Raw genomic sequence first — 13,387 nt, forward strand, 5'->3', positions numbered from 1 at the left:
TCTTAAAAATGATTATAGAGCCCAATTCATTTGATTTTTATGTATATATTAAGTTAATTCTATCATGTGCAGGCTTACAGGCTTGTAAAAAAAGGTTAACTACACAGGGATGTTTTTAAAACCAGCTTTAAGGTTCATCAGTGTTAACACAGCCTAAGCAAAGCAGGTGTCATGCGTCGGGCTCGTCTTCTCAATCCGCTGTATATTTAAACAAAGAAGTTCAGATCTTTGTCATACTACCTCTGACAGCCTTGCACTGTTGTTGCCTCGGATCATTGGAGTCTCCTCTCTGTCATCATGTAGAGCTGGGAGATCATTACAGAGGATGATTCCACCCAGTACCACAGTAGTAACCAGCTCAGATCACCTTCACCCCGCACCCCAGTGGAGTTCCACTCACTGTGCGATGAAATGAGGAATGTTAACATCGCTGCCGCAGCTGGCGAGCAGCGCTCCTCCCAGATCGTGAGTTATTTTCTGTGTCGCTTGAGGTTTGACTTACTGAAAGCAGAGGGGGGGAGTAGGCTCGTAATCATATAAATGTGAGCTGAGAGTGGTGGAAAATTTATGCACATTAATGGCCAAGTGGTCATCAGAGTCATCCTTCCGCTCTCCTGCAGGATCACAGCAGTAATTCAAGGCATTCCAGTCGCAGAGGAAGTGCCCAGACCTCAACAGGAGAGGAACATCCTGCTAATCCTGTGGTGAGTGTTTTGCCTCTCTGTTGAAGTCCCCAAAATGTTCTTACATCTGAATGCTTTAGTCTTCATGAGTTCACTTTTCAATCATCTTAGACTGTCACAGTTCCTGTGGAGGGACATTTAAGGAATACAGCATTGTTAACTGCGTTATAGATTTCTATGTGGAATATTGTGTTTGCTAGAGTTTGTCTGTTTGCTAGATTCACAATTAATAATCTGTATCACAATTATTCCCACAGATTAGGTTAGAGTCATTTGACCACTTATACTATTTTTTTTGGATACAAAAAACTTGTCACTCCAGATCAAATCTGAAATGCCTTCTCATTCTCTTTTGCTGAAAGCTCTGATTGCTGATTTGTGTCTGTTGCTGTTGGTCCAGGTGTTGTTGTTTTTAGTCCACCGTGCTGTCTTTTATAGAAATTATTACCAGTCATGCTTTTGATTTGTTCATGTGCATTAGAAAGTTTAGAATGCGAGTTTCTATATTTTATTTTGAAAGTTCAGTCCTTTGTAATCAGCCCATCTTATCATCTTCCCTTAGTGTCACACAGGCCTAGAGAGCAGTCAGCAATCCCTGCCAGTCATGATTGATTTAGTAAATATGTTTATTGAGTTATCTTTTCCTGTTTGTGTCAGACTTTCTAGTTTCATTACTAGTGAGCAGTTGGTGAGTGTTTGCATATGTTTGGCATCTTCCATACAAATTTTGGACTACTCCAGCAATCTGCTAGCAACCAAATCAATCACAAGAGGGTTTCTGACCCAGCACTGCTAGTCCCTGACCAATCTCACAACAGTCCTGTTATTCAGCCAGTGAGTCTCTCATCCTGTGATAGGCCTCACCAACGTGGCATCTTGGACTGCAGTGGGTGGTCATAGGCTCTTCAGCCTCTGTGAGCTTGAAGTAATAAGGCTCCACACGAAGTAGTCAGACCACAACGGAACCTGGCCAACAAACTGGATAGGATAGATTAATAATAATCCACTTGCATAGAGTGCCTTATAATGACTGTCTGTATGATTATGGTGGAAATTATATCTTATGCCAAATTATTGTCCTTGAATTATCGTCTTGAGAATGTATTTACTTATTTTTAATTTGACAGCTGCTTCCAACCTCAACTGGGTTACCTCCAGGCTGGGAGGAAAAGCGAGATAGTAAAGGAAGACGCTACTATATCAACCACAACAACCGAACCACTACATGGACACGACCTCTCGTGCAGGTACTTCAGCATTCATCTTTTTATTCACATTCTGCATAGCAACTTTTGTTAAACCCCTGTTTTGTTTTGTTTTTATTAGATTAAAACTCTAAAATAGCACTGTTCTGTCAGTTTTCCCCTTCAGTGTGTCTGTTCTCGATTTAGAATCTCACTGGAGTCTTTTTATTTGTACAGAGAACTTCAGAGGCAGCACCAGCACCATCAGCACCGTCGTCAGCAGCAGCACCGTCAGCAGCAGCAGCAACACCGTCATCAGCAGCAGCACCATCAGCAGCAGCAGCAGCGGCACAGAGTAGTGCAGGCTTATCACAAAGCCCTACACCATCCCAACCATCAGCACCAACAGAGGAGTCTCCTCAGCACACTCCAAGCCCCGAGGCCACGCGAGAATCTGGCTTCCTGCCGGTCGGTTGGGAAGTTCGCAGTGCGCCCAATGGAAGGCCGTTTTTCATCGACCACAATACCAAGACAACTACCTGGGTGAGAAGATAGCAGCCAAAGGCTTTGAATGCACCTGTGTGTCCAATTCAGAAAAACTAGACTGGGTTTCAGCTATTTAGTTGACTTTTTTTCTGATCTGTGTCACAAAGCAAGTGAGTTTCCAAGCTGTAACTCACCACCATCTCTTGTGTGAGGATTTCCTCTCTGACTGAAACACACCCTGCTTGTTTTTCTCTGAACAGGAAGATCCCAGGCTAAGGATTCCTGTACAAATGAGGAGGAGATCCTCGCTTGATCCTTCCGATCTCGGCCCTCTGCCGGTAAGTTCAGTAACAAGATGCAACACAGGCATCAACTTTTGAGGATTAGCTATCAGGGGAAAAAGCCTGCTAGCCAAAACATTAAGACCACCATGCGTAGTAAAGTCCAGTCCACTTGTGCCACCAACGCATCTTCAAAATAGGGGACTGAGACATTGGCAAAGGAAACTTTTAAAGTCCAGAGTTTTTCAAGGTTGCTGAGTGTCTCAGCATATCCCATAGTTTCCTTATCAGATTTGAAGTCAAGTCAACACTTGGTTCTGGAAATATTGAAGGAAGAGGTCATATTTTGAATTTTGTCATGTGACAGTTCCAGTTTTCCTGCTTAAACAGGCCACTGCAGGACACATACACAGTGGGCTGTGTGGTCTAAAGAAATTCTTATTGACTTTTTTTCAACATATGGCTATTTATAGGGAAAAGTATGTTGTGGAAAAAATTATAAATTCAGAATGGGATGTTTAATACAAGTAAAATTGAATTAAAAAAATAATCCCTAAAGACATGAATAATATCAAAGGTAAAAGAATTTAAACACATGACCATTTCACAATACTTCCATAGAAATGTACATGTGTTAATCACATAAAGCATGTGACAAAATGTGTTACATTAGCCATGCAGTGCATAAAATCAGACTCTCATTTCATTTTTAAAATAAATCTTTTGTTTTCTGAAACAATGAAAGAGCAGATTTCTTTTTAACTACCCAGAGCACCAATCTACATCCATCAGTTGCGTGCTTCACATACCTCTCCCAGTTAATACAAAGGTGCAAGAGAAAATAAGTGATTCATCAAACGGCCCATCTTCTTTCATTGTTCCGTGGCTCATCTTCATCCCACTGTAGGCTTTTTATATCAGTGGACAACACAGTAAGCGGTGACGCACTTTCTTTCTCTCGCAGCCCAAATTGAGGTTTTCATCAATTTGTATTACACTCGCTCTTCTGTAGGATCAGACCGCATGGATCCACCTTCCTCCTCTTATGCACAGCAGTTAAATTAGTGCACACTTGACCCTTCACCATTTATCCTCTTGGACCACTGTTGTCAGCATCCGTCAGTTACCCGTCTATGAAAACATTTTGTGTCCAGCTCATCGGCTGCCCGTTTGCTTGCTGCCACTCCTTGGCATTTCCCAAATTTATCAAGGTTATCAGTGTTATTTACTCCACCTGCCAGTGTTTAAGGTTTTTTTTCTCTTCAAGTTTTAACAAAAAGCACAAGACCGGTGGGACGCTGCAAACATCGCTACATTCTCAGAATATATTGTCCCAACTGTCCTTAACCATCTCAGTTGACATAAAAGCGATCCTTTTCTTCCACTTTTGTAAAAAAGCATCTCCTTAAGGCCTTTAGCGAGAAAATTGTCCTCTTCTTTATAAAGATGGTACTCTATCCATTGTTTAAGACCTGGTGGGTCAAGTTTATACCAGGTCTTTGTTATAGTTTTAGGTAAAGAATATTTGTGCAAAAACGACTTTTTAACAACAACAACACCCTCTTTAATTGCTCCAAGGTACAGTACCATGACATCTACTGGGATTTCATAACCTGGCATCTTAGAGCTACACCTATATTCTCCTGAAATACTTGAATTTTACTTAATTTCCAAAATATGTGGGAGTGGTTATGACCACACTGTCTCCAGGATTGCTGCTGTGACCAGGATTGCTTGCTTTTAACATAAGGTGTAACAAAAATCAGATGTTTAGTCATTTCCTTGAGCTAGTTGATGTCTCCTCAGCTGTTTCTATGTTTAGTTCGTTTCCCTGTTTTGTTTTAATGTAATTGGTATTATTGCGTTTCCGTTTCCTTGATATAATTTAGAGATAATTGTCCCATTAATCTGTTTATGTGCTTCAAACTATCCATCACTGCATTTCCTTCTTGAGACTTCTGGTGGTTTTACTGTTGTGGCTGAACACTGTATTGTTTGCTGATGTAATATTTAACCTGCCTGATTAATATAGATTTGATATTTTCTTCATTTCTAGCCTGGCTGGGAGGAGAGGGTCCACAGTGATGGCAGGGTCTTCTACATAGATCACAGTGCGTATGATGTGTTTAAGTCGAAAACATCTTTGATTAGTACATTAATAAATCTGTTTTCTTGTTAATATATGCTTTTTGATATATTTTATTTCATAGACACAAAGAACACACAATGGGAAGATCCCAGATTGCAGAACGCTGCTATAACTGGACCAGTGAGTATGGATTTGAAATTGAAAACTGTTGTTGTTGTTTGTTGTTTGCTGTTGCTGTTACTGACCTCTATCCTTTGGTGATTACAGGCAGTGCCTTACTCTAGAGACTACAAACAGAAGTATGACTACTTCAAGAAGAAGCTGAAGAAACCGGTGAGCATCCTCAAAAGCTCTTACTGATTGTAGAGATCGACCTGACACACTGTGATATTTTATACTTGGAAGTGTTTATTGAAGTGACACACATGTATGTTTCGGCACCCGGCTCCTCGACTTTCCAGTCGGTTGTCAGCACACACACTTCCCTCTGCTCTCCAGCTTCACTGTTTACAAAAGGCCACCTGTCTCTCCAGCCTCCTTGGCACTGCCCCCTTGACCACTCTTCCCCTGCAGCTGAGCCAGGGACCACACCTCCGCCACACTAATTTTTAACCTAACTTCTTAAAGGTAACCGAAAACTCACCACTGTGCTTTTTTTTTTTTTTTTGCTTTTTTTCTTTTCTTTTTTTTAAATGTAGGCGGACATCCCAAACCGCTTTGAGATGAAGCTGAAACGAAATGCAGTGCTGGAGGACTCATACCGACGCATCCTCTCGGTCAAGAGGCCAGACCTGTTGAAGGCACGACTGTGGGTGGAGTTTGATGGAGAAAAAGGACTGGACTACGGTGGCGTGGCCAGGGAGTGGTTCTTCCTAATGTCCAAAGAGATGTTCAACCCGTACTACGGGCTATTCGAGTATTCCGCCACGTGAGTCTTTATTTTTGTTTTCAGTTGTTGTTACTTGTAGTTTTCCCACTTTTGGAAATTTTTAAGCAATTATATGTAGCACGAGTGATGTGCATCCTGTACACTGACAGCTAAAATGTGGACAAAAAGATGTCAGTGCTTGTATTTAATTCAAATCCAGGACTTTTGTACAGTTCCTGAGATCAATATATTAAATCACTGCTAATTTCATTGTGTCTCTGTGAGGTAACGATGTTTGGGATGATGTGTTTTTGTTTAAGGGGGCATATTTACAGGTCATATTCTTCATTAACCTTCATTTTCACTGTAAATAGGAACTGGTTGAGTCCTGTAGGAGTATGAGTGAGTCAGGGGGAGTATGACAGATAAGAGGCTGACAGGAAGCCAGTGGGATAAGTGTAAAAGGGGGGGCTGATGCATTCCTTGGAAAAGGAGAGGAAGAGGCTAATTTTAAAGCGGCGGGAAGATGTACTACGAATTTTGAGCAATGCGTAAACCTGGGGGTTTATGCAAAAAGCAGCTGCAGGCATGGGAGTCTTCAGCCACTCCCAGATACACAAAATGACACAGAGCACCCTCACACCAGGGAACAACAGAAACACAAGGGAGAGAAAAAATAGAGCTGACATACACACAGAGGAATGAGGGAGAGGTGCTGCAGACATTCACACACAGAAGGCAATCAAAACTCTCTTTGGCTGTGAAATTGTGGGCTGAAAAAAGGTTCAATCAAAATCTCCAACCCTGGTGATACGAAGCACATCAAATAACTGTGGTATATGTTACAGCAAAGGCCTGGATCAGCTCTCTAAGGGCATTTTCACAGCTGTAGATCATTTATCCTGGCTTGAATCAGCTCATGATTTTGCACAAGTTTTTCCCCGTGATTTGGCTTCTTTTCACGCAGAAAAATCCAGGTGACCCAAAATGTGCCACTACAAACCACGTGAGAATGTTCAGTCCGCTTATAGGGCTATCTGAGCTAGGATCCACAAAAGTGGTAATTGTTCATACTAACATTTGGTGCTGTGGCTTGTTGACCTGTGGGAAGATTGGTGGTTCAATGCCCTTTTCCCTGAACTTTGGCAAGATACTGAACCCAAAGTTGTGAGAGTGTGAATATCAGGTTAGAAAATGCTATTGTATGAATGGGTGAATGACACTTGTAGACAGAAAGCTCTGAGTGTTCAAATTGAGTAGAAAAACACTATGCAAGTACTACTGCATTTACTAAAGACACTTTCCTGATCTGCCTTATGTTTTAGGGACAACTACACACTGCAGATTAACCCCAACTCAGGTTTATGCAACGAGGACCACCTGACCTACTTCAAGTTCATCGGCCGCGTGGCAGGCATGGCTGTGTTTCACGGCAAACTCCTCGATGGTGAGTGTCACATGGCTGCTGAAAATGGTCAGATATTTTAAGAGTTCTTCATGTAGCAGCAGGAAGTATTTTTATTTAAAGAAAGTGAAAAAATTACCTCGCTGTCTTTCTTTGTGTCTTGTTGTCTGCGCTTTATTGTTTGCATTTTGGTAACTTTTCTGGGTGTTTGTACATGGTTCTGGATAGGAGTCCCTCCATTTGAGACTGCTGGCTTTCTCAGGTTGTTTTTACCTCCAGCTGTAAAAGGCTGATGGGGTATCTTCTAGGTTCATCTTCACGTTGAGGGGTCACACTGGTGCCACCAGTTTTTTATAATTTGAGAAAACCAACAGAGAGGACACTCGAAACGGATGACAGAGTGCACTCCAGACTTGCCAAAAAGCTGGGTTTTAAAAAAAATAAAAATAAAAATAAATAAATATTTACTTGATTTTAATTTCAGCTCGGTGGTAGAGTCTGTCCTCACTGCTCTCCTGTGCTCTGTTTCACCCACATTAACTCTCACTAACAGTATGCATAACAGAGAGAGTGAAAGTAACAAGAGGAAGAGGAGCAGGAAAACACACTTACAATCAGCTGACTATAGCTACCACGTGTGTTTGTTTGTTTGTTTGTAAATGTAAATGGAAGGAGGAGGCATTACGATGGACACGTTTGGTTTGATGGGAGCTGCTCTTGTTGCACCTTTTTAAAAACGTCACCAGTAAATATCTTTGTAAGTGTTTGCATATTTGTTTACTTCACAGCTTTCTTCATTCGGCCCTTCTACAAGATGATGCTGGGGAAGCCAATCATCCTCCAGGACATGGAGTCTGTTGTGAGTATGACTGTAGTAATTATTGCATTGGTGTGATTCGGGATCTTGGATGTGATGTAGATCATTTTCAATTAATTAAATGTCTTTTTTTCTTTTCTTTTCAGGACGGTGAATATTTCAACTCCCTGAAGTGGATTTTGGAGAACGACCCAACAGACCTGGACATGAGGTTCACTATTGATGAAGAGCTGTTTGGACAGGTCTGCTGAACGTCCTTGTTTTTTTTTGTCCCAACATTTAATTTGTGACACGGCTTTGTGTCTGTCTGACTGATGCTTCATTTCTTACACCACCACCTGTTCAGACTCACCAGCATGACCTGAAACCCGATGGCTCAGAGATTGTCGTCACCAATGAAAACAAGGATGAATACATCCAGTAAGAAAAATGCTTTTACTTTGTTTTTTTTCTCAGTGTGTGTGTAAATGCAGTTTGATGCTGACATGCCGTTTTGTGATTAACAGCCTGGTGATTCAGTGGAGGTTTGTGAACAGAATACAGAAGCAGATGACTGCCTTCAAGGAGGTAAACGGTGGTTTTGTTTTTTAAACTTGCTAAACACGGTACAGGTATTAAAGACACACAAAGGAATAAAAGTCTGGTATACTTTGTGTTTTAGGGATTCTTTGAGTTGGTACCGCAAGATCTGATCAAGATCTTTGATGAGAATGAGCTCGAGGTGAGTTTTTAGCTGATCCAACTAGCAAAAAAAAAAACAAAACCGTTTCAGTCTCTCAGAGATGGAAAATGTTCAGTGTATCTGCTTTGTTTTCCTCCACAGCTGCTCATGTGTGGTCTTGGAGATGTGGACGTGAACGACTGGAGAGCGAACACAAAGTATAAGAACGGCTACTGTTCCAACCACGTGGTTATCCTGTGGTTTTGGAAGGTGAAACAAGTTTCCATACCTGGGGCTAATAATCTGCAGCTGGGGCAGGGATGTCTGTGCAGAAAAGCTTCAGTGATATGTATTTTTTTTCATGCTTTTTGTTTTGTTTTATTACAGGCGGTGCTGCTGATGGATGCGGAAAAGCGAATCCGGCTCTTACAGTTTGTGACGGGAACATCCAGGGTCCCGATGAATGGCTTTGCTGAACTCTATGGTGAGATTAGAATTATTCCCTCTCTAAATGAACGGGGTTTTTTTTGTTTTTTGTTTTTTTTACTATTTGCCCTTGGGTTGATTTCTTTGTTTCTTGCAAATTAATTCCACTTGAACTCATGATGTTTGTTGTTGTCATCTGATGCTTAATGGTTTTATTTACCAGGCTCTAATGGACCGCAGCTCTTCACCATCGAGCTTTGGGGAACACGTGAAAAACTTCCCAGGGCCCACACATGGTAAGCATTTCACTGTGCTTTGCTTTTTTTTTCTTTTCTTTTTCTTCTTCCTCTTCTGTTTTTTTTCTCCCTTTATATTGGACACAGTTGTTTTTAACAAAGCATCATTTTAGATTTTATTGAAGGTTTTTGCCAACTTTTAAAAAGGATAAAAGCACAGTTGTTTCTTCCTCTGCTCTTCTTGCTGTGGATCTAGCAGTGAAGCTTGTAGTATTAGCACAGTTGAGTTTAGCCATTTCAGCTTTGTTATATTTTTACTGTTACCTTACAAGAATTACGTGATAGGTGGGAATCCCTAAAACAATTAATCATACTCCAGAAAAACACCTTCACCAATCACTGGCCCATCAATCCCCCCGGTAAAATTGGCAAGACACATGGAAAATCACACAAACAGCAGGGATCCACAAACCCAAAAAGACTGGATTTACTCAGATTTTCCCATGAGCCTCTACCCAGGAAACTCATTCAACACAAATCCTGCACGAAGGCCCGGAGTTGTAACAGCACATATTCTAATAGTTGGTGTTCCTAACACATTACCTAGTCCATATAAGTATAGATATCAACATTATTTGGGTTTTTCCCCCCCACTGAGATCTGATGTGTTTTCAAAGTGTTACTAAATAAACACTGTGCCGTACAGAACATTTATAGAAAATGGCATTTTATTTATTTATAAATAATAATAATAAATAAATCCTTTCTCATAGATTTATTTTCTGGCTTCTCTTTGCAGCCAGAGTCTCATCGCCCTACTGGCCTTTAGAAAGAGTGCCAGTTTAAAGCATTAGCGTCACTTTGCTTTGACCATGTTTTGTGTTGAAATTGAGCAGCTTGTTGAAAAGAGACTGGTATCAATCATCTATGTACCCACCGTAATGTGGCTGTTTAGTGAGGTGCTGTTATAAGCAAGCTTGTGTTGAAGTCAGACATGACACTCTAAGGTGTAGCCCATAGACCTGTTTGTCCACACATTTGGAACAGCGCCTCCTGGTGACACTACAGAGCTACAACATGTAGATGACTGTCTGCGGAGATGTGTGTGTGTGTGCGCATGTGTGAGCAGTGAGATTGTACTCGGGTTTCTGAAGAGCGGTGTACCCTGGATAACCGTCCTTTCCTACTCTAATAATGACCACATTTTATAACTTCATGTTCTATTCAGCGTGACCAGAAACTATTGATTAAGGCTGCAAAGTCATCAGGAAAGTGCTAGAGGTTGCAGAGCAGGAGAGCTGAAGGCAGTTTTTTCATAAACTTCTGCACAACCAGAAATCTTCATGCAGTCAGACGAGTCTTAGAAAGAATGCAGGTTTAAGCACTGGCTTCACTTCCCAGACCAGAAACTTCATCCATGTTTTGTGCTGCTTTCAAACTGCCTACTGTATCTCATAGTGCAGACTTGTGGAAGCCCACTAGTGGCGCATTACTGTCATTCTTAGTTTCGCTGGCACATCACGGTGTTTATGCTCCTGCGTGTTCCCTTTTTGCCACTGCTTAAATTTTAACTGTGAATTTCTTCTTGTCTGTTCTTTTGCTTCTTAAAGCTTTAATCGGCTGGACCTTCCTCCGTACGAGTCCTTTGAGGAACTGAGGGAGAAGCTTAACATCGCTATAGAGAATGCACAAGGCTTCGACGGGGTGGATTAGTGCATACGTGGGAAATGAGCTGAACTGACATTGCTGTCATTGGAGTAAAGCAAAGCTGCGTGATGCCCCTGGGGAAAAAAATACAAAAACAACAAAGCTGTGTATCAGACTCAGGTTTTAACCTGCCGGCTGTGAAGATGGACAGCAACAAGACTCACATGAGTCCTCTGTCGGGGCCCAGCTGAAGAAAAGACATGAAATCTGGAGTGATGGAGGTGTTTTTACATCACCCTGCGTGTTGTAAAGTTTACAAATCAGGTTATCTTAGTATTTAATTCTCTGATGCAAGTCGCTCAAAGGTGTATTCACTCTTATTTGTTCTGCGAAAATGCTCATATATTTAAATAACTTGATTCTGTGAAGCGATAAGAGTATCTGAATGTGAATAACAGCTGTACAGTTTATGATAAAAACCTACCTTTTTAAAAATGGACGTTTGATTTAGTTTTAGTCACTTTTTGCCCAGCCAGATGCATAAAGACAGATGTGTACACACATCCTTTCAGTCAGATTGTCCTCTCTTAATAACATCAGTGTTTGAAACTGTAAATACATAAACAAGTCTTTCCACTTCATCTTTAGACATGAATGGATGTAACCACTCTTTCTTTTGTTTTGTTTTGGGGGTTTTTGTTTTTTGTTTTGTTAATGAAACCACTGTTTGCACCTCAGGTTATTTAATTTGGCCATTAAAAAAAGGTAGTTGTACCAAATGTGAAATTGAGGAACTGACCAGAGATGGCAGGGGAAGAGCAGGGATAAGGAAATGTTTTATGTGATGGACCCATTTGTGGAATCAAAAGCTGCAAGAAAATCTGCATCAGAAGAAAGGTGAAAGTTCAGGGGCAAGTTCAGAGGGAAAAAAATCCTGGCCGAGTTCTAGAAACAAGAAAGCTCATCTGTTTGTACATTACACACTGCCTTAGTTATTAATAATAGTAGTAGGTGTTTAATGTTAGTAAGTCATTTCCACTTCATCAGGCCCCATTTTCTCTATAAAAACATGTGAATGAATAGTCTGAATTACGCCTGAGGTGCACACAAATACCACTGCGCATTCTTTCTTTGTAGTAAACCGAAGTTCACGGCTTTTGTGCGTGCTTGTTTATACAGTCGTGTTCAGCTCATTTTGGGTCTTATATTGTCACTTTATTACATGCAGGTCCTTCATGCTCGGTGTAAAAACTATTGCACTCTAGCAAAGCCAAGAATTTAATGCTTTTTAAAAAAAAAAAAAAAAAAAAAAAGCCATGCTCGCCACTTAATTTGTCTCCATTGCTGTTAAACACTAATTGGGTGTTTCTGTTCAACAGTTTAAAATGTCCTTAAACAACAAAAAGATTAAACTTTTTTTTCATTTAGTTTCTTTTTATTTATTTATTTTTTTTACTTGTTTTCCATTCCAGTTTTTTTTTTTTTTTTTTTTTTTTTTTTTTGAAGCACTGATGCAGTGTCCCAAATATATATATGTATAGACCTCAGAAGCATTTCTTGCAGAAAATGTGCAGGTTGCATACGAATGTGAGCGACTGCCGTCAGTCAGTTTGGTAAATCATTGTGGTCGTGATGTGATCTTGTCTGTGTGCAGATTTGGAGAAGTGACTGTCTGCAGTGTTGGACTGTGCTGATGTACTATACATAACTGAACATGCAAATGTGACTGCATTTGTTTAAACTGCCACTCGGGAGTTGCTCGGTGTTGTCGAACAGGTCTCGATGCATCTCTACAGTCGGTATCTGTTCTTGTTCGTTCGATATCTCCTCGCGCTCAAGTTCAACACTGTTTATAAAGCAGAAGAATAAATAAATGTACATTCACGTTAGAGCTCCTTAGCTTTGCATAAACGTTAGTAGACAGACTGACTTATACAGTTTTAATACGGTGTGTTAGATTTTATGCTTTGATTTTTGTCAGTGAATGACATTTTATTGTCTTCTACTCATCAAAGGTGTCTAATTGCAGCAAAGTGCTCTATTTTTAAGAGTGCAATTTACAAAAACATATATATATTGTTGGTTGTTAAAATGTGTACAGATTGTTCTTTTCCAAATTAATTACTCGTAGTACCTTTTGTACGCAGTTACTTTGTGAGAAAGTAACTGTGCTTAAGCCGTACTTTGAACGTTTTCTGAACGGTAAGACACGTGTTTACATAACTGCCGTGTTTACAGGTCGGTGATGAAAGGAAAGAAAATTGTGGGCTGGTTTTTGTCTCTGACGACAGTTTTATATACCTATTCTTTTATAAAGTGAAGCACTTTGTTAATATTGAGTCTTACTTCTGAAATCTTTGCCAATCTGTCGCCTGCATAAATCTCTCTTTAAAATCATGATCCGATGCTTTAAGCGCACATCTCTTCAGATGTTTACATGTGAGCATTGCTGAGAGCATTTTTTTTGCTGAGAAAAGCACATTCTCTCCTTTCAATGGTATTTAAATACCAATGCCTTTTATTTGTCATGTGTCATCGAATTCACTGGTCTATGAAATGAATAGACATCCTGTTGCCTAATGAAGACTAATTAATACATACTTC

General features: G+C 40.4%; 1 protein-coding gene across 1 annotated transcript in view; it reads left to right on the plus strand.

The window, feature by feature from the left end:
* Positions 1–12,249, plus strand: part of nedd4a (NEDD4 E3 ubiquitin protein ligase a) — a 37,492-nt gene extending 25,243 nt beyond the window's left edge. The window contains exons 11-29 of the mRNA XM_063476170.1: positions 304–465; positions 621–704; positions 1,811–1,930; positions 2,105–2,410; positions 2,614–2,691; positions 4,691–4,745; positions 4,845–4,903; positions 4,991–5,056; positions 5,422–5,651; positions 6,917–7,038; positions 7,785–7,855; positions 7,960–8,055; positions 8,160–8,233; positions 8,320–8,380; positions 8,475–8,534; positions 8,637–8,744; positions 8,862–8,958; positions 9,124–9,196; positions 10,747–12,249. Of these exons, the coding sequence (XP_063332240.1) occupies positions 304–465; positions 621–704; positions 1,811–1,930; positions 2,105–2,410; positions 2,614–2,691; positions 4,691–4,745; positions 4,845–4,903; positions 4,991–5,056; positions 5,422–5,651; positions 6,917–7,038; positions 7,785–7,855; positions 7,960–8,055; positions 8,160–8,233; positions 8,320–8,380; positions 8,475–8,534; positions 8,637–8,744; positions 8,862–8,958; positions 9,124–9,196; positions 10,747–10,849 (2,025 nt within the window). The 3' untranslated portion in view covers positions 10,850–12,249. The remainder of the gene's footprint in view (positions 1–303; positions 466–620; positions 705–1,810; positions 1,931–2,104; positions 2,411–2,613; positions 2,692–4,690; positions 4,746–4,844; positions 4,904–4,990; positions 5,057–5,421; positions 5,652–6,916; positions 7,039–7,784; positions 7,856–7,959; positions 8,056–8,159; positions 8,234–8,319; positions 8,381–8,474; positions 8,535–8,636; positions 8,745–8,861; positions 8,959–9,123; positions 9,197–10,746) is intronic.
* The last annotated feature ends 1,138 nt before the right edge of the window (positions 12,250–13,387 follow it).

This window comes from Pelmatolapia mariae, linkage group LG1 (assembly GCF_036321145.2).
Source record: "Pelmatolapia mariae isolate MD_Pm_ZW linkage group LG1, Pm_UMD_F_2, whole genome shotgun sequence".
Classification (NCBI taxonomy): Eukaryota; Metazoa; Chordata; class Actinopteri; order Cichliformes; family Cichlidae; genus Pelmatolapia; species Pelmatolapia mariae.